Source organism: Mchenga conophoros, linkage group LG5 (genome assembly GCF_057382185.1).
Source record: "Mchenga conophoros isolate Kocher_MC1m ecotype Shallow Benthic linkage group LG5, M_conophoros_male_GT1.1, whole genome shotgun sequence".
Lineage (NCBI taxonomy): Eukaryota > Metazoa > Chordata > Actinopteri > Cichliformes > Cichlidae > Mchenga > Mchenga conophoros.
Window position 1 is genome coordinate 7433523 of NC_140530.1, and position 17292 is coordinate 7450814.

The 17292-nt window shown below is 41.3% G+C and overlaps 2 protein-coding genes and 1 long non-coding RNA gene across 3 annotated transcripts; 1 reads left to right on the plus strand and 2 right to left on the minus strand.

Moving 5' to 3' along the window:
* Window positions 1-3316: 3316 nt before the first annotated feature.
* LOC146573693 (uncharacterized) lies at window positions 3317-10167 on the minus strand. Its single transcript, XM_085275454.1, has 3 exons — window positions 8509-10167; window positions 6045-6187; window positions 3317-4889 (listed from the first exon to the last, which is right to left on the minus strand). The coding sequence occupies exons 1-3, from the start codon at window positions 9943-9945 to the stop codon at window positions 3332-3334; spliced, it is 3138 nt and encodes a 1045-aa protein (XP_085131580.1). The 5' UTR covers window positions 9946-10167; the 3' UTR covers window positions 3317-3331.
* LOC146573694 (uncharacterized) lies at window positions 4969-8206 on the plus strand. The gene is made up of 3 exons (XR_014892414.1): window positions 4969-5306; window positions 6595-6710; window positions 7708-8206. It is a non-coding gene; the product is annotated as an uncharacterized LOC146573694 (long non-coding RNA).
* Window positions 10168-13856: 3689 nt separating the features above from the next.
* On the minus strand, window positions 13857-15810 carry LOC146573695 (uncharacterized). Its single transcript, XM_085272999.1, has one exon. It carries the CDS (start codon window positions 15598-15600, stop codon window positions 14152-14154), a length of 1449 nt encoding a protein of 482 aa, XP_085129125.1. The 5' UTR covers window positions 15601-15810; the 3' UTR covers window positions 13857-14151.
* Window positions 15811-17292: the final 1482 nt, after the last annotated feature.

A 17292-nucleotide genomic window follows, 5' to 3' on the forward strand; every position in this document is an offset into this window, starting at 1 on the left:
GCTTATGGTTGAGAAATGAACATTCAATGCACGGGCGACAGATCTGGTTGACATTCCTGCTGTCAGCATGCCAGTTGCACGCTCCCTCATTGCTTGTGGCATCTGTGACATTTTGCTGTGAGACAAAACTGCACATTCCAGGGTGGCCTTTTGTTGTGGGCAGTCTGAGGTACACCTGTGCACTACTCATGATGTCAGATCAGCATCCTGATGTGGCACACCTGTGAGGTGGGATGGATTATCTCAATATAGCAGATGTGCCCACTACCACACATTTGGACTGATTTGTGACCACTGTTTGGGAGGGATGGTTATATTGTGTATCTGGAATGAATTTTAGGTCTCTAGGTCCATCCCATGGGGAATGGGAGCAGTAACAAAGGTGTTGCGTTTATATTTTTGTTGAGTGTATGTGTGTATATATATATATATATATATATATATATATATATATATATATACACACACACACACACACACACACACACACACACACACACACACACACACACACACACACTGGGTGAATGTGCAGTAGTAGCAGCAAGCAGCATTATAGTGCAAAAGTAGTGACCCAGCATAGATCAAATGTAAGCACAAAAGTAGCCAAGGTAGTGTTTTTCCTGGAAATTTTAAGTGAAAGGATAAAGTAACTGCTTACCACTTTAGTTTAACAATGATTAATGAAATGTAACTGTGTAACTCATCAGCAGTCTGCACAGTAGGGCTGTTCGATATAACGATATATATCAGATGATGATATAAAAACATCTATCGTTTCATTTTACGCTATCGTTTGTTTCGTGGTGTCGCAAAATAAACTGTTTACAGCAATATTTTTTCACCATTTTGATGGTCACTGTAGTGGCTATATTAATTTCTTAAAGTTCTCTCTTTCTCTTATATTTAATATAGCCACACTACAGACGGACAAGTGACTGTTTTTATGCGTTGTCGTTAGCAACAACGACGGTAAAACCATCGCGTGTCCGCTTGTTTATTTTCCACATAAACCTTTCAGGATAAAGCTCAAGATCCTGTTGAGACTTTTCAAAATAAACCGAATTACGTGAAAGAGTATTCAGAGTGTTTACGGATGAGAAGCAAAAAAGAGCCGCCAGGTGCTAAAACATAAATCTTAGACTCGAATGTTAGAACAGGCTTTTCCCCGCAGCACGCCGTGTAATAAATACTCACAAAGAAAACAGCGGCTGTTACAACCTATGTCTAAAAATGTATCGTTTCATGCATCGGATAAAACACTCGACTCCAGGCACACCACGCCCAGCTGGAAACACTTCACGCAAGTCGAGCTGCAGGAGATTCACAGAACTTTCAGAAAATGTAAAAATTTTGTGATTTATATCGTTATCAGGACGATAGATGTCTGATATCGGGATATGAGATTTTGGTCATATCGCACAGCCCTACTGCACAGTATGATGACATATTAAAACTGAAGAATATGTTGTACTTGTTGTAGTGTTTCATCATGGGTCCAGTGTTTACCCAGGTGCTTAAAGCCCTTCTTTACCCTCATGTAACACCAACAGTAATTTCCAACCACTATTTCCTGTTCCTGTCAGTCAAACAAACAGACGACAAACATCTTCTATAAACAGGAATAATGTCATTTTATCGGATTAGAAAACATCTAATCTAGCGTTGATATTACACTGCTGTTTAGTGTCTGGCTGATCTCAGTGTCACCAAAATATCTGCCCTACATGTCAAACAATGAGAGAACTTGAAACAGTAACATCACCTAGCAGCTTATTTTAATTAGCCAGCAAACAAACATTAGCACTAACATTGCTATTATTATAGTCCCAGTTAATTGACTTTGAATAGCTTTATTTCAAAAGTAATTTTACAATTTCACAGCCATTTAGCTGTGTTAACTGTACATGCTGTAGGTCATAAGGCGTGCATGGATCATTTTTATAATCAGCCTCTTATCTTTTGTCCACCACAGGCTTTGCCATGATAAATTGGTCAGTTGACAACCAGGAGCCGTACACCTTAACCTCAGAGGCCAGGACATCCAAGCGCAGTGCGAACACAAACTTCTTTAAATGGGATGCAAGATGGACTACAGAGGGCCACCCCGTCGCCAGACAACCAAGTGCTGTCCCTGTCCACGGCCAGTGTGAGAAGGACTCTCACTAAAGTCAACCCACACAAAGCTGCTGGACCAGACAATATACCTGGACGCGTGCTCGGAGCCCGTGCTGACCAGCTGACTGATGTCCTAGCGGGCATCTTTAACATCTCCCTGAGTCAAGCTGTTGTGCCACAGTGCTTTAAAACCACCACCATCATCATACCTGTCCCCAGACCTTCCCAAAGCCTAATTACACAATGATTGCCTGAGCCTATTCTTGTTAAATGATGAAAAACTCAAAGGCACGTTTGGGCAGTGGATCTGTGTGAAATCAGCAGCTTGCAAAACTAAATCAAAATGTGTGCTATTGATTCTAAAAATAGAAATCACAATAAAGTTCAACATTTACTAAAACCGCCATTCAGTCATCTGAGAGTCTTTACTCATGAAATTATAACGGTTAGATGAATGTATATGCAGTGATTTACTGATCAATGATAAAAGGGGAGATTTATGCAGTAACGAAGACTGTCATGAAAAGTATTTGGCATCTGATCTCCTGTAACCTGCGGAGCTAAGCTGTTTTACCAGCTCTGCTCTCTGATTTTTCTTTTATGAAAAAACACAAGTTGTCAAAGTTATTTGTTTGCAAATGTATTTCAGAAATATCGACATACTTTTTTTAATCAGCAGAAACTTTATGTCAGTAGTGCAAAAACCTGCACTGATCTGACCTCATTTCTTCCTCATCCTGATTCCTGACCTGGGAAGGGAGAGAAATATTTGTTTTTGTTTGTCTTCTTGTTTTATTTAATTCCTTGTGGGATTTGGATCCAACACGTAAAGTATGCATATTATGCACACACACAAACACACATGCAGCTATTACCCATTTCTTGTATTCTTGAATAAAGACATTGATTTGACACATTTAATTAGTGACCAATTGTTTTTATTGTTCAATTATTAAGAAAAAAGAGAAGGTGGGAGTGGGTGGGATGTAAAGAAGAGCGTAAAGTAAAGGGAGAGAGGAGAGAAAACCCCAACAATCCCCTCTGAGCAAGCACGAGGCGACAGTGGATAGGAAAAACTCCCTTTAAAGGAAGAAACCTATGACAGAACCAGGCTCTAGAGGGGGCAGTCAACTGTCGGGACTGGTTGGGGGGTGACTGTGAAAAGAGGGGAGGGAGATGGGAGAGGTGTTGGGGGGAGGGGGGGGGGGGGGAATTAAGCTGGAGCAGAGGTGGGGGAAGAAGAGGTGACATTGGCAGTAGTGAAAGAAGGAGTGTTCTTCCTCCAGAAGAAGCGTTTTTTCTTTTTCTGCTTTTTCTCGAGGATGAGGATCAGCTCCTCGATTTTTTCTGTGTTTTGCTTCTGCAGCTTGTTGCATTTTTTCTGCACTTCTTCTTTTTCGGCTTGTTTTTCTTCCAACCTTTCTTTCAGCACTTTAGATGTTGCCTCCTGTTTTTGCAGCTTTTCATTTTCTCCTTCCAGCTCAGATGCTTTGAACTTCATTTTGTTGTAAAGTTCTTGCAGGTTTTGGTTTTTCTTCTCAAACTCCTGGAGAAGAAGTTTTTCTTCTCTCTGCTTACCGACCAGCTGTTCTCTCTCTTGAAGCAGGTCTTGATATTTGTGCAGTGTCTCATCGAACTTTACCTGCAGCATCCTGTTGTTTCCCTCCATGAGCTGGAGTTGGCACTCCATGTCTCCCTGCTTTCTGTCCAGCTGCTCTTTCTCTTGAAGGATTTCTTTATTTTGTTGCAGAGCTTCATCAAGCTTTCCTTGCAAGCTTTCATTTTGTTGCTTGATGCTCTGCAGATTGGAATCCATTTCTTTTTGTTTGATTTCTTGTTCCCTTTTCTCTTGGAGAAGCTTCTCGTTTGCTTGCTCTGTGCGATCAAGCCTTTTTTTGTCAACATTGTACATTAGCTCCATGTCTCTGAGATTGGAGTGCAGCCCTCTCTTCTTCGTGCTGTCTTGCATCTTCTCTTGGAGGAGTTTTCTATTTTGCCGCAGAGCTTGATCAAGCTTTCCTTGCAAGCTTTCATTGTGTTGCTTGATGCTCTGAAGCTTGGAATGCATTTCTTTCTCTTTTAACTCCTGTTGCCTTTTCTCTTGGAGGAGCTTTTCATTTTCTTGCAGTGTGCGATCAAGCCTTTTTTTGTCTACACTCTCCTGTTGCCTTTTCTCTTGGAGGAGCTTTTCATTTTCTTGCAGTGTGCGATCAAGCCTTTTTTTGTCTACACTGTACATTAGCTCCATTTCTTGGAGATTGCTGTGCAGCCCTCTCTTCTTCATGCCGTCTTGTTTCTTCTCTTGGGCAAGTTTTTTATTTTGTTGCAGGGCTTCATCAAGCTTTCCTTGGAGCTCCTGGTTCTTTTTGTCCATGTCTTGGAGATCCTGTTGTTTCTCCTCAATAATAGCTTCCTTTTCTTGAAGCTGGTATGATAACTTTTTTAGTTGAGCGCTCTTTCGCTCATTTTCCTCCATCAAGAACTTAATGTTCTCTGTGTTTCTGAGCGCTTCAGCCTCCATTTCTTCCAAACGCTTTTCCTCTAGTTCCACTTGGTCACACCAAGGAAGAGAGGAAATGGAAGAGTCTAGTGGCTCATCCCAAGGAAGAGTGTAGGCGTCAACTTCTTGTCCCTTTGGATTTGTTTGAGACATGTTGTGTCTGGATACAGTTACAATTGCAAAGGATCCAAATATTTCAAAAGGCTTTTCTGGCGAACGGTTCAATGCTGCACACATCAAGGCTGCGAGAAACGGACTAAAAGTCGTTGCTCTTCACCCCTATTTATAGGTTTTTGGATCAAAGGATCAAAGGAAAGAATGGTGGTAAGATTCTACATGTGTGTGACGTCATAATTCTGTAAGGCAATGAGGTTGTCACGTGATATTTTTGGAGGAGGGCATTTTTCAACTTGGACAAATTATCAGTAAAGTTTCAATCTCTGTTATTTTCCCCCAAAAACGTGTTGTCGCAATAATGTTTTCTACTGTAATTGGTGCCAACAGATGGCGCAGTTTAAAGTTGGCTGTTACTCTGCCCAGGCTGCTACCATAGAAGAAGAATGTAGACCGATGTCCGCTGATCGTTTCCGTGTAAATCTTAGCATTGCTTTAGCCGTCAAGCTAAAGGTTTAGCTTCATACTGCCATATTTTCAGAGGAACAAAATATTTAAACGGTCTCAGATCATGGTGAGTATTTGAAAAAATGTTTATTTAATGTGAAGCCTGTCATGTGGAAAGGTTAGCAAGCGTAATTTTGCCTATTGTGTTATACACGGGTGCTTACATCCGAGTAGTGTTGATCTTTTCTAAGATCCATGGGTTTATCCAACGAGCAGCTAAGTCACCGTTATATCTGTAATTTTGTGTGCAACGTCTTAATGCAAAAACAAAAACAAAAACACAATGCGTTTTTAAGCTCTCTCTGCGTTCACTGCCTCTGCAAGTGTCAAACTTCCTCGCTTTAGCTGATGCTAACCAACATTAGCGCTTACGGTTCGTATATAAACACAACTGTCAGCCCTTCACTTTTGGTGCCGACAACATTTTGAGCATTTTCTACAGTTTGTGAAATGGTCGCCATTGGCATTACATGCCAGTAGTGTTCGCTAATTGACTTTACCGGGGATTACATTTATTACAACGTTACTGCGTGGAAGTGATCATAGTGTATGCTTATGAACGCGAGTGGTAGGTGTTATTAGTGCGACTTTACCCTTAATTAGTTTTCCCACCGGAAGTAGAGTTGTTTATGCGACGTGATTGCTAGAGCAGTCCCAAACAATCGATCGCGTTTATTAACAGACCAATTCTCTCCAAACTTTTAGGGTAAGCTAGACTCGAGATATGGTTGCAATAATACGAACAAGGGCGCAACAGCATATTGACAATGGCGAGAACTTTAATATTTACATTGTGTTAGTGCACCCATCGCTCCGCATCCTTAACGCTACATTGATGTCGAGAGTCTCTGACACAGCTGTGCTCTGCAGCACAGACACCCTGCTTATCTGTGATTCGGCCAGACTGGTGTTGAACTCCAAAGACATGCGCGGGGTTAGGTTAGTTGGCTGTTGGTGTGAGTGGTTGTCTGAGTCTCTCTAATAACCCTCCAACAGACTGGCGACCTGTCCAGGGTGTACTTTTGCCCTATGACAGCTGGAATACAACCTGAATAAAATAAGTAGGAGAAAATGAATGATGTTTATGAAGTGTAGTTAATGTAGTCAGACAATAAGTTACCGAGCAACAGGCCACAAGTCTTGGTGCAGAATCATACTAAGATTTAAAAAATAAAATGTTGGCACTGGTGTTTGAAACAGTATACTGTCAGTAAGACTGGAGCAACTGCACACATCTGGAAACTAATAACTAGAGTAGTTAAGTAACATTTTGTTACTGCATCCATTTAGCCAGGTATAATTAGCATGTCTACATACATGTCATTTCTAATGTGGTCCTATGTGGTATGTTGTAGGACAGTGAAGTGTCTGACACTGACCATGTAGCAGTGCCTGAGAACACTGGTATGGAGGGGGAGAACGCACCTCTTTACTGTATTTGTCGGAAACCAGACATCAACTGCTCCATGATGTAAGTATATATCAGTTTTATATTTGCAGTATGCGCAGTAGGGGTGGGCGCTAGCTTCAGCAATGTTATCAGAGATTTTTTTTTTTTAAATGAAGAGCTTCTATTTCGAGAAAACTACCAATAAGGATATATGCACAGATATAGAAAACAATACTGTAACATTTTATTGATGCTTGCAGTTTGGAGGAAGCAGTATTTGCAAGTGTAACTAAATTCCAGGCATTTTCCATCCTTCTTTTCCTATCAGCTTTTTTCTAGTTGTCAGTGTGAACCAAGGTGTCAGCAGCAGCATTATAGTGCAAAAGTAGTGACCCAGCATAGATCAAATGTAAGCACAAAAGTAGCCAAGGTAGTGTTTTTCCTGGAAATTTTAAGTGAAAGGATAAAGTAACTGCTTACCACTTTAGTTTAACAATGATTAATGAAATGTAACCGTGTAACTCATCAGCAGTCTGCACAGTATGGTCACATATTAAAACTGAAGAATATGTTGTACTTGTTGTAGTGTTTCATCATGGGTCCAGTTTTTACCCAGGTGCTTAAAGCCCTTCTTTACCCTCATGTAACACCAACAGTAATTTCCAACCACTATTTCCTGTTCCTGTCAGTCAAACAAACAGACGACAAACATCTTCTATAAACAGGAATAATGTCATTTTATCGGATTAGAAAACATCTAATCTAGCGTTGATATTACACTGCTGTTTAGTGTCTGGCTGATCTCAGTGTCACCAAAATATCTGCCCTACATGTCAAACAATGAGAGAACTTGAAACAGTACCATCACCTAGCAGCTTATTTTAATTAGCCAGCAAACAAACATTAGCACTAACATTGCTATTATTCTAGTCCCAGTTAAATGACTTTGAATAGCTTTATTTCAAAAGTAATTTTACAATTTCACAGCCATTTAGCTGTGTTAACTGTACATGCTGTAGGTCATAAGGCGTGCATGGATCATTTTTATAATCAGCCTCTTGTCTTTTGTCCACCACAGGCTTTGCCATGATAAATTGGTCAGTTGACAACTAGGAGCCGTACACCTTAACCTCAGAGGCCAGGACATCCAAGCGCAGTGCGAACACGAACTTCTTTAAATGGGATGCAAGATGGACTACAGAGGGCCACCCCGTCGCCAGACAACCAAGTGCTGTCCCTGTCCACGGCCAGTGTGAGAAGGACTCTCACTAAAGTCAACCCACACAAAGCTGCTGGACCAGACAATATACCTGGACGCGTGCTCTGAGCCCGTGCTGACCAGCTGACTGATGTCCTAGCGGGCATCTTTAACATCTCCCTGAGTCAAGCTGTTGTGCCACAGTGCTTTAAAACCACCACAAATATTTGTTTTTGTTTGTCTTCTTGTTTTATTTAATTCCTTGTGGGATTTGGATCCAACACGTAAAGTATGCATATTATGCACACACACAAACACACATGCAGCTATTACCCATTTCTTGTATTCTTGAATAAAGACATTGATTTGACACATTTAATTAGTGACCAATTGTTTTTATTGTTCAATTATTAAGAAAAAAGAGAAGGTGGGGGTGGGTGGGATGTAAAGAAGAGCGTAAAGTAAAGGGAGAGAGGAGAGAAAACCCCAACAATCCCCTCTGAGCAAGCACGAGGCGACAGTGGATAGGAAAAACTCCCTTTAAAGGAAGAAACCTATGACAGAACCAGGCTCTAGAGGGGGCAGTCAACTGTCGGGACTGGTTGGGGGGTGACTGTGAAAAGAGGGGAGGGAGATGGGAGAGGTGTTGGGGGGAGGGGGGGGGGGGAATTAAGCTGGAGCAGAGGTGGGGGAAGAAGAGGTGACATTGGCAGTAGTGAAAGAAGGAGTGTTCTTCCTCCAGAAGAAGCGTTTTTTCTTTTTCTGCTTTTTCTCGAGGATGAGGATCAGCTCCTCGATTTTTTCTGTGTTTTGCTTCTGCAGCTTGTTGCATTTTTTCTGCACTTCTTCTTTTTCGGCTTGTTTTTCTTCCAACCTTTCTTTCAGCACTTTAGATGTTGCCTCCTGTTTTTGCAGCTTTTCATTTTCTCCTTCCAGCTCAGATGCTTTGAACTTCATTTTGTTGTAAAGTTCTTGCAGGTTTTGGTTTTTCTTCTCAAACTCCTGGAGAAGAAGTTTTTCTTCTCTCTGCTTACCGACCAGCTGTTCTCTCTCTTGAAGCAGGTCTTGATATTTGTGCAGTGTCTCATCGAACTTTACCTGCAGCATCCTGTTGTTTCCCTCCATGAGCTGGAGTTGGCACTCCATGTCTCCCTGCTTTCTGTCCAGCTGCTCTTTCTCTTGAAGGATTTCTTTATTTTGTTGCAGAGCTTCATCAAGCTTTCCTTGCAAGCTTTCATTTTGTTGCTTGATGCTCTGAAGATTGGAATCCATTTCTTTTTGTTTGATTTCTTGTTCCCTTTTCTCTTGGAGAAGCTTCTCGTTTGCTTGCTCTGTGCGATCAAGCCTTTTTTTGTCTACACTGTACATGAGCTCCATGTCTCTGAGATTGGAGTGCAGCCCTCTCTTCTTCGTGCTGTCTTGCATCTTCTCTTGGAGGAGTTTTCTATTTTGCCGCAGAGCTTGATCAAGCTTTCCTTGCAAGCTTTCATTGTGTTGCTTGATGCTCTGAAGCTTGGAATGCATTTCTTTCTCTTTTAACTCCTGTTGCCTTTTCTCTTGGAGGAGCTTTTCATTTTCTTGCAGTGTGCGATCAAGCCTTTTTTTGTCTACACTGTACATTAGCTCCATTTCTTGGAGATTGCTGTGCAGCCCTCTCTTCTTCATGCCGTCTTGTTTCTTCTCTTGGGCAAGTTTTTTATTTTGTTGCAGGGCTTCATCAAGCTTTCCTTGGAGCTCCTGGTTCTTTTTGTCCATGTCTTGGAGATCCTGTTGTTTCTCCTCAATAATAGCTTCCTTTTCTTGAAGCTGGTATGATAACTTTTTTAGTTGAGCGCTCTTTCGCTCATTTTCCTCCATCAAGAACTTAATGTTCTCTGTGTTTCTGAGCGCTTCAGCCTCCATTTCTTCCAAACGCTTTTCCTCTAGTTCCACTTGGTCACACCAAGGAAGAGAGGAAATGGAAGAGTCTAGTGGCTCATCCCAAGGAAGAGTGTAGGCGTCAACTTCTTGTCCCTTTGGATTTGTTTGAGACATGTTGTGTCTGGATACAGTTACAATTGCAAAGGATCCAAATATTTCAAAAGGCTTTTCTGGCGAACGGTTCAATGCTGCACACATCAAGGCTGCGAGAAACGGACTAAAAGTCGTTGCTCTTCACCCCTATTTATAGGTTTTTGGATCAAAGGATCAAAGGAAAGAATGGTGGTAAGATTCTACATGTGTGTGACGTCATAATTCTGTAAGGCAATGAGGTTGTCACGTGATATTTTTGGAGGAGGGCATTTTTCAACTTGGACAAATTATCAGTAAAGTTTCAATCTCTGTTATTTTCCCCCAAAAACGTGTTGTCGCAATAATGTTTTCTACTGTAATTGGTGCCAACAGATGGCGCAGTTTAAAGTTGGCTGTTACTCTGCCCAGGCTGCTACCATAGAAGAAGAATGTAGACCGATGTCCGCTGATCGTTTCCGTGTAAATCTTAGCATTGCTTTAGCCGTCAAGCTAAAGGTTTAGCTTCATACTGCCATATTTTCAGAGGAACAAAATATTTAAACGGTCTCAGATCATGGTGAGTATTTGAAAAAATGTTTATTTAATGTGAAGCCTGTCATGTGGAAAGGTTAGCAAGCGTAATTTTGCCTATTGTGTTATACACGGGTGCTTACATCCGAGTAGTGTTGATCTTTTCTAAGATCCATGGGTTTATCCAACGAGCAGCTAAGTCACCGTTATATCTGTAATTTTGTGTGCAACGTCTTAATGCAAAAACAAAAACAAAAACACAATGCGTTTTTAAGCTCTCTCTGCGTTCACTGCCTCTGCAAGTGTCAAACTTCCTCGCTTTAGCTGATGCTAACCAACATTAGCGCTTACGGTTCGTATATAAACACAACTGTCAGCCCTTCACTTTTGGTGCCGACAACATTTTGAGCATTTTCTACAGTTTGTGAAATGGTCGCCATTGGCATTACATGCCAGTAGTGTTCGCTAATTGACTTTACCGGGGATTACATTTATTACAACGTTACTGCGTGGAAGTGATCATAGTGTATGCTTATGAACGCGAGTGGTAGGTGTTATTAGTGCGACTTTACCCTTAATTAGTTTTCCCACCGGAAGTAGAGTTGTTTATGCGACGTGATTGCTAGAGCAGTCCCAAACAATCGATCGCGTTTATTAACAGACCAATTCTCTCCAAACTTTTAGGGTAAGCTAGACTCGAGATATGGTTGCAATAATACGAACAAGGGCGCAACAGCATATTGACAATGGCGAGAACTTTAATATTTACATTGTGTTAGTGCACCCATCGCTCCGCATCCTTAACGCTACATTGATGTCGAGAGTCTCTGACACAGCTGTGCTCTGCAGCACAGACACCCTGCTTATCTGTGATTCGGCCAGACTGGTGTTGAACTCCAAAGACATGCGCGGGGTTAGGTTAGTTGGCTGTTGGTGTGAGTGGTTGTCTGAGTCTCTCTAATAACCCTCCAACAGACTGGCGACCTGTCCAGGGTGTACTTTTGCCCTATGACAGCTGGAATACAACCTGAATAAAATAAGTAGGAGAAAATGAATGATGTTTATGAAGTGTAGTTAATGTAGTCAGACAATAAGTTACCGAGCAACAGGCCACAAGTCTTGGTGCAGAATCATACTAAGATTTAAAAAATAAAATGTTGGCACTGGTGTTTGAAACAGTATACTGTCAGTAAGACTGGAGCAACTGCACACATCTGGAAACTAATAACTAGAGTAGTTAAGTAACATTTTGTTACTGCATCCATTTAGCCAGGTATAATTAGCATGTCTACATACATGTCATTTCTAATGTGGTCCTATGTGGTATGTTGTAGGACAGTGAAGTGTCTGACACTGACCATGTAGCAGTGCCTGAGAACACTGGTATGGAGGGGGAGAACGCACCTCTTTACTGTATTTGTCGGAAACCAGACATCAACTGCTCCATGATGTAAGTATATATCAGTTTTATATTTGCAGTATGCGCAGTAGGGGTGGGCGCTAGCTTCAGCAATGTTATCAGAGATTTTTTTTTTTTAAATGAAGAGCTTCTATTTCGAGAAAACTACCAATAAGGATATATGCACAGATATAGAAAACAATACTGTAACATTTTATTGATGCTTGCAGTTTGGAGGAAGCAGTATTTGCAAGTGTAACTAAATTCCAGGCATTTTCCATCCTTCTTTTCCTATCAGCTTTTTTCTAGTTGTCAGTGTGAACCAAGGTGTCAGCAGCAGCATTATAGTGCAAAAGTAGTGACCCAGCATAGATCAAATGTAAGCACAAAAGTAGCCAAGGTAGTGTTTTTCCTGGAAATTTTAAGTGAAAGGATAAAGTAACTGCTTACCACTTTAGTTTAACAATGATTAATGAAATGTAACCGTGTAACTCATCAGCAGTCTGCACAGTATGGTCACATATTAAAACTGAAGAATATGTTGTACTTGTTGTAGTGTTTCATCATGGGTCCAGTTTTTACCCAGGTGCTTAAAGCCCTTCTTTACCCTCATGTAACACCAACAGTAATTTCCAACCACTATTTCCTGTTCCTGTCAGTCAAACAAACAGACGACAAACATCTTCTATAAACAGGAATAATGTCATTTTATCGGATTAGAAAACATCTAATCTAGCGTTGATATTACACTGCTGTTTAGTGTCTGGCTGATCTCAGTGTCACCAAAATATCTGCCCTACATGTCAAACAATGAGAGAACTTGAAACAGTACCATCACCTAGCAGCTTATTTTAATTAGCCAGCAAACAAACATTAGCACTAACATTGCTATTATTCTAGTCCCAGTTAAATGACTTTGAATAGCTTTATTTCAAAAGTAATTTTACAATTTCACAGCCATTTAGCTGTGTTAACTGTACATGCTGTAGGTCATAAGGCGTGCATGGATCATTTTTATAATCAGCCTCTTGTCTTTTGTCCACCACAGGCTTTGCCATGATAAATTGGTCAGTTGACAACTAGGAGCCGTACACCTTAACCTCAGAGGCCAGGACATCCAAGCGCAGTGCGAACACAAACTTCTTTAAATGGGATGCAAGATGGACTACAGAGGGCCACCCCGTCGCCAGACAACCAAGTGCTGTCCCTGTCCACGGCCAGTGTGAGAAGGACTCTCACTAAAGTCAACCCACACAAAGCTGCTGGACCAGACAATATACCTGGACGCGTGCTCTGAGCCCGTGCTGACCAGCTGACTGATGTCCTAGCGGGCATCTTTAACATCTCCCTGAGTCAAGCTGTTGTGCCACAGTGCTTTAAAACCACCACCACCATCATACCTGTCCCCAGACCTTCCCAAAGCCTAATTACACAATGATTGCCTGAGCCTATTCTTGTTAAATGATGAAAAACTCAAAGGCACGTTTGGGCAGTGGATCTGTGTGAAATCAGCAGCTTGCAAAACGAAATCAAAATGTGTGCAATTGATTCTAAAAATAGAAATCACAATAAAGTTCAACATTTACTAAAACCGCCATTCAGTCATCTGAGAATCTTTACTCATGAAATTATAACGGTTAGATGAATGTATATGCAGTGATTTACTGATCAATGATAAAAGGGGAGATTTATGCAGTAACGAAGACTGTCATGAAAAGTATTTGGCATCTGATCTCCTGTAACCTGCGGAGCTAAGCTGTTTTACCAGCTCTGCTCTCTGATTTTTCTTTTATGAAAAAACACAAGTTGTCAAAGTTATTTGTTTGCAAATGTATTTCAGAAATATCGACATACTTTTTTTAATCAGCAGAAACTTTATGTCAGTAGTGCAAAAACCTGCACTGATCTGACCTCATTTCTTCCTCATCCTGATTCCTGACCTGGGAAGGGAGAGAAATATTTGTTTTTGTTTGTCTTCTTGTTTTATTTAATTCCTTGTGGGATTTGGATCCAACACGTAAAGTATGCATATTATGCACACACACAAACACACATGCAGCTATTACCCATTTCTTGTATCCTTGAATAAAGACATTGATTTGACACATTTAATTAGTGACCAATTGTTTTTATTGTTCAATTATTAAGAAAAAAGAGAAGGTGGGGGTGGGTGGGATGTAAAGAAGAGCGTAAAGTAAAGGGAGAGAGGAGAGAAAACCCCAACAATCCCCTCTGAGCAAGCACGAGGCGACAGTGGATAGGAAAAACTCCCTTTAAAGGAAGAAACCTATGACAGAACCAGGCTCTAGAGGGGGCAGTCAACTGTCGGGACTGGTTGGGGGGTGACTGTGAAAAGAGGGGAGGGAGATGGGAGAGGTGTTGGGGGGAGGGGGGGGGGGGAATTAAGCTGGAGCAGAGGTGGGGGAAGAAGAGGTGACATTGGCAGTAGTGAAAGAAGGAGTGTTCTTCCTCCAGAAGAAGCGTTTTTTCTTTTTCTGCTTTTTCTCGAGGATGAGGATCAGCTCCTCGATTTTTTCTGTGTTTTGCTTCTGCAGCTTGTTGCATTTTTTCTGCACTTCTTCTTTTTCGGCTTGTTTTTCTTCCAACCTTTCTTTCAGCACTTTAGATGTTGCCTCCTGTTTTTGCAGCTTTTCATTTTCTCCTTCCAGCTCAGATGCTTTGAACTTCATTTTGTTGTAAAGTTCTTGCAGGTTTTGGTTTTTCTTCTCAAACTCCTGGAGAAGAAGTTTTTCTTCTCTCTGCTTACCGACCAGCTGTTCTCTCTCTTGAAGCAGGTCTTGATATTTGTGCAGTGTCTCATCGAACTTTACCTGCAGCATCCTGTTGTTTCCCTCCATGAGCTGGAGTTGGCACTCCATGTCTCCCTGCTTTCTGTCCAGCTGCTCTTTCTCTTGAAGGATTTCTTTATTTTGTTGCAGAGCTTCATCAAGCTTTCCTTGCAAGCTTTCATTTTGTTGCTTGATGCTCTGAAGATTGGAATCCATTTCTTTTTGTTTGATTTCTTGTTCCCTTTTCTCTTGGAGAAGCTTCTCGTTTGCTTGCTCTGTGCGATCAAGCCTTTTTTTGTCTACACTGTACATGAGCTCCATGTCTCTGAGATTGGAGTGCAGCCCTCTCTTCTTCGTGCTGTCTTGCATCTTCTCTTGGAGGAGTTTTCTATTTTGCCGCAGAGCTTGATCAAGCTTTCCTTGCAAGCTTTCATTGTGTTGCTTGATGCTCTGAAGCTTGGAATGCATTTCTTTCTCTTTTAACTCCTGTTGCCTTTTCTCTTGGAGGAGCTTTTCATTTTCTTGCAGTGTGCGATCAAGCCTTTTTTTGTCTACACTGTACATTAGCTCCATTTCTTGGAGATTGCTGTGCAGCCCTCTCTTCTTCATGCCGTCTTGTTTCTTCTCTTGGGCAAGTTTTTTATTTTGTTGCAGGGCTTCATCAAGCTTTCCTTGGAGCTCCTGGTTCTTTTTGTCCATGTCTTGGAGATCCTGTTGTTTCTCCTCAATAATAGCTTCCTTTTCTTGAAGCTGGTATGATAACTTTTTTAGTTGAGCGCTCTTTCGCTCATTTTCCTCCATCAAGAACTTAATGTTCTCTGTGTTTCTGAGCGCTTCAGCCTCCATTTCTTCCAAACGCTTTTCCTCTAGTTCCACTTGGTCACACCAAGGAAGAGAGGAAATGGAAGAGTCTAGTGGCTCATCCCAAGGAAGAGTGTAGGCGTCAACTTCTTGTCCCTTTGGATTTGTTTGAGACATGTTGTGTCTGGATACAGTTACAATTGCAAAGGATCCAAATATTTCAAAAGGCTTTTCTGGCGAACGGTTCAATGCTGCACACATCAAGGCTGCGAGAAACGGACTAAAAGTCGTTGCTCTTCACCCCTATTTATAGGTTTTTGGATCAAAGGATCAAAGGAAAGAATGGTGGTAAGATTCTACATGTGTGTGACGTCATAATTCTGTAAGGCAATGAGGTTGTCACGTGATATTTTTGGAGGAGGGCATTTTTCAACTTGGACAAATTATCAGTAAAGTTTCAATCTCTGTTATTTTCCCCCAAAAACGTGTTGTCGCAATAATGTTTTCTACTGTAATTGGTGCCAACAGATGGCGCAGTTTAAAGTTGGCTGTTACTCTGCCCAGGCTGCTACCATAGAAGAAGAATGTAGACCGATGTCCGCTGATCGTTTCCGTGTAAATCTTAGCATTGCTTTAGCCGTCAAGCTAAAGGTTTAGCTTCATACTGCCATATTTTCAGAGGAACAAAATATTTAAACGGTCTCAGATCATGGTGAGTATTTGAAAAAATGTTTATTTAATGTGAAGCCTGTCATGTGGAAAGGTTAGCAAGCGTAATTTTGCCTATTGTGTTATACACGGGTGCTTACATCCGAGTAGTGTTGATCTTTTCTAAGATCCATGGGTTTATCCAACGAGCAGCTAAGTCACCGTTATATCTGTAATTTTGTGTGCAACGTCTTAATGCAAAAACAAAAACAAAAACACAATGCGTTTTTAAGCTCTCTCTGCGTTCACTGCCTCTGCAAGTGTCAAACTTCCTCGCTTTAGCTGATGCTAACCAACATTAGCGCTTACGGTTCGTATATAAACACAACTGTCAGCCCTTCACTTTTGGTGCCGACAACATTTTGAGCATTTCCTACAGTTTGTGAAATGGTCGCCATTGGCATTACATGCCAGTAGTGTTCGCTAATTGACTTTACCGGGGATTACATTTATTACAACGTTACTGCGTGGAAGTGATCATAGTGTATGCTTATGAACGCGAGTGGTAGGTGTTATTAGTGCGACTTTACCCTTAATTAGTTTTCCCACCGGAAGTAGAGTTGTTTATGCGACGTGATTGCTAGAGCAGTCCCAAACAATCGATCGCGTTTATTAACAGACCAATTCTCTCCAAACTTTTAGGGTAAGCTAGACTCGAGATATGGTTGCAATAATACGAACAAGGGCGCAACAGCATATTGACAATGGCGAGAACTTTAATATTTACATTGTGTTAGTGCACCCATCGCTCCGCATCCTTAACGCTACATTGATGTCGAGAGTCTCTGACACAGCTGTGCTCTGCAGCACAGACACCCTGCTTATCTGTGATTCGGCCAGACTGGTGTTGAACTCCAAAGACATGCGCGGGGTTAGGTTAGTTGGCTGTTGGTGTGAGTGGTTGTCTGAGTCTCTCTAATAACCCTCCAACAGACTGGCGACCTGTCCAGGGTGTACTTTTGCCCTATGACAGCTGGAATACAACCTGAATAAAATAAGTAGGAGAAAATGAATGATGTTTATGAAGTGTAGTTAATGTAGTCAGACAATAAGTTACCGAGCAACAGGCCACAAGTCTTGGTGCAGAATCATACTAAGATTTAAAAAATAAAATGTTGGCACTGGTGTTTGAAACAGTATACTGTCAGTAAGACTGGAGCAACTGCACACATCTGGAAACTAATAACTAGAGTAGTTAAGTAACATTTTGTTACTGCATCCATTTAGCCAGGTATAATTAGCATG

What these genes read in the sequence shown, in the direction of transcription:
- LOC146573693 (XM_085275454.1), bottom strand. Translation starts at nt 9,945, where the DNA reads ATGTGTGCAGCATTGAACCGTTCGCCAGAAAAGCCTTTTGAAATATTT. An exon ending in CCTCTTCTTCCCCCACCTCT is followed by an intron (nt 6,188 to 8,508) that starts GCTCCAGCTTAA and finishes TCACACCAACAG; the next exon opens with CCAACTAACCTAACCCCGCG. An exon ending in TTAAGGATGCGGAGCGATGG is followed by an intron (nt 4,890 to 6,044) that starts GTGCACTAACAC and finishes ATAGGGGTGAAG; the next exon opens with AGCAACGACTTTTAGTCCGT.
- LOC146573695 (XM_085272999.1), bottom strand. Translation starts at nt 15,600, where the DNA reads ATGTGTGCAGCATTGAACCGTTCGCCAGAAAAGCCTTTTGAAATATTT.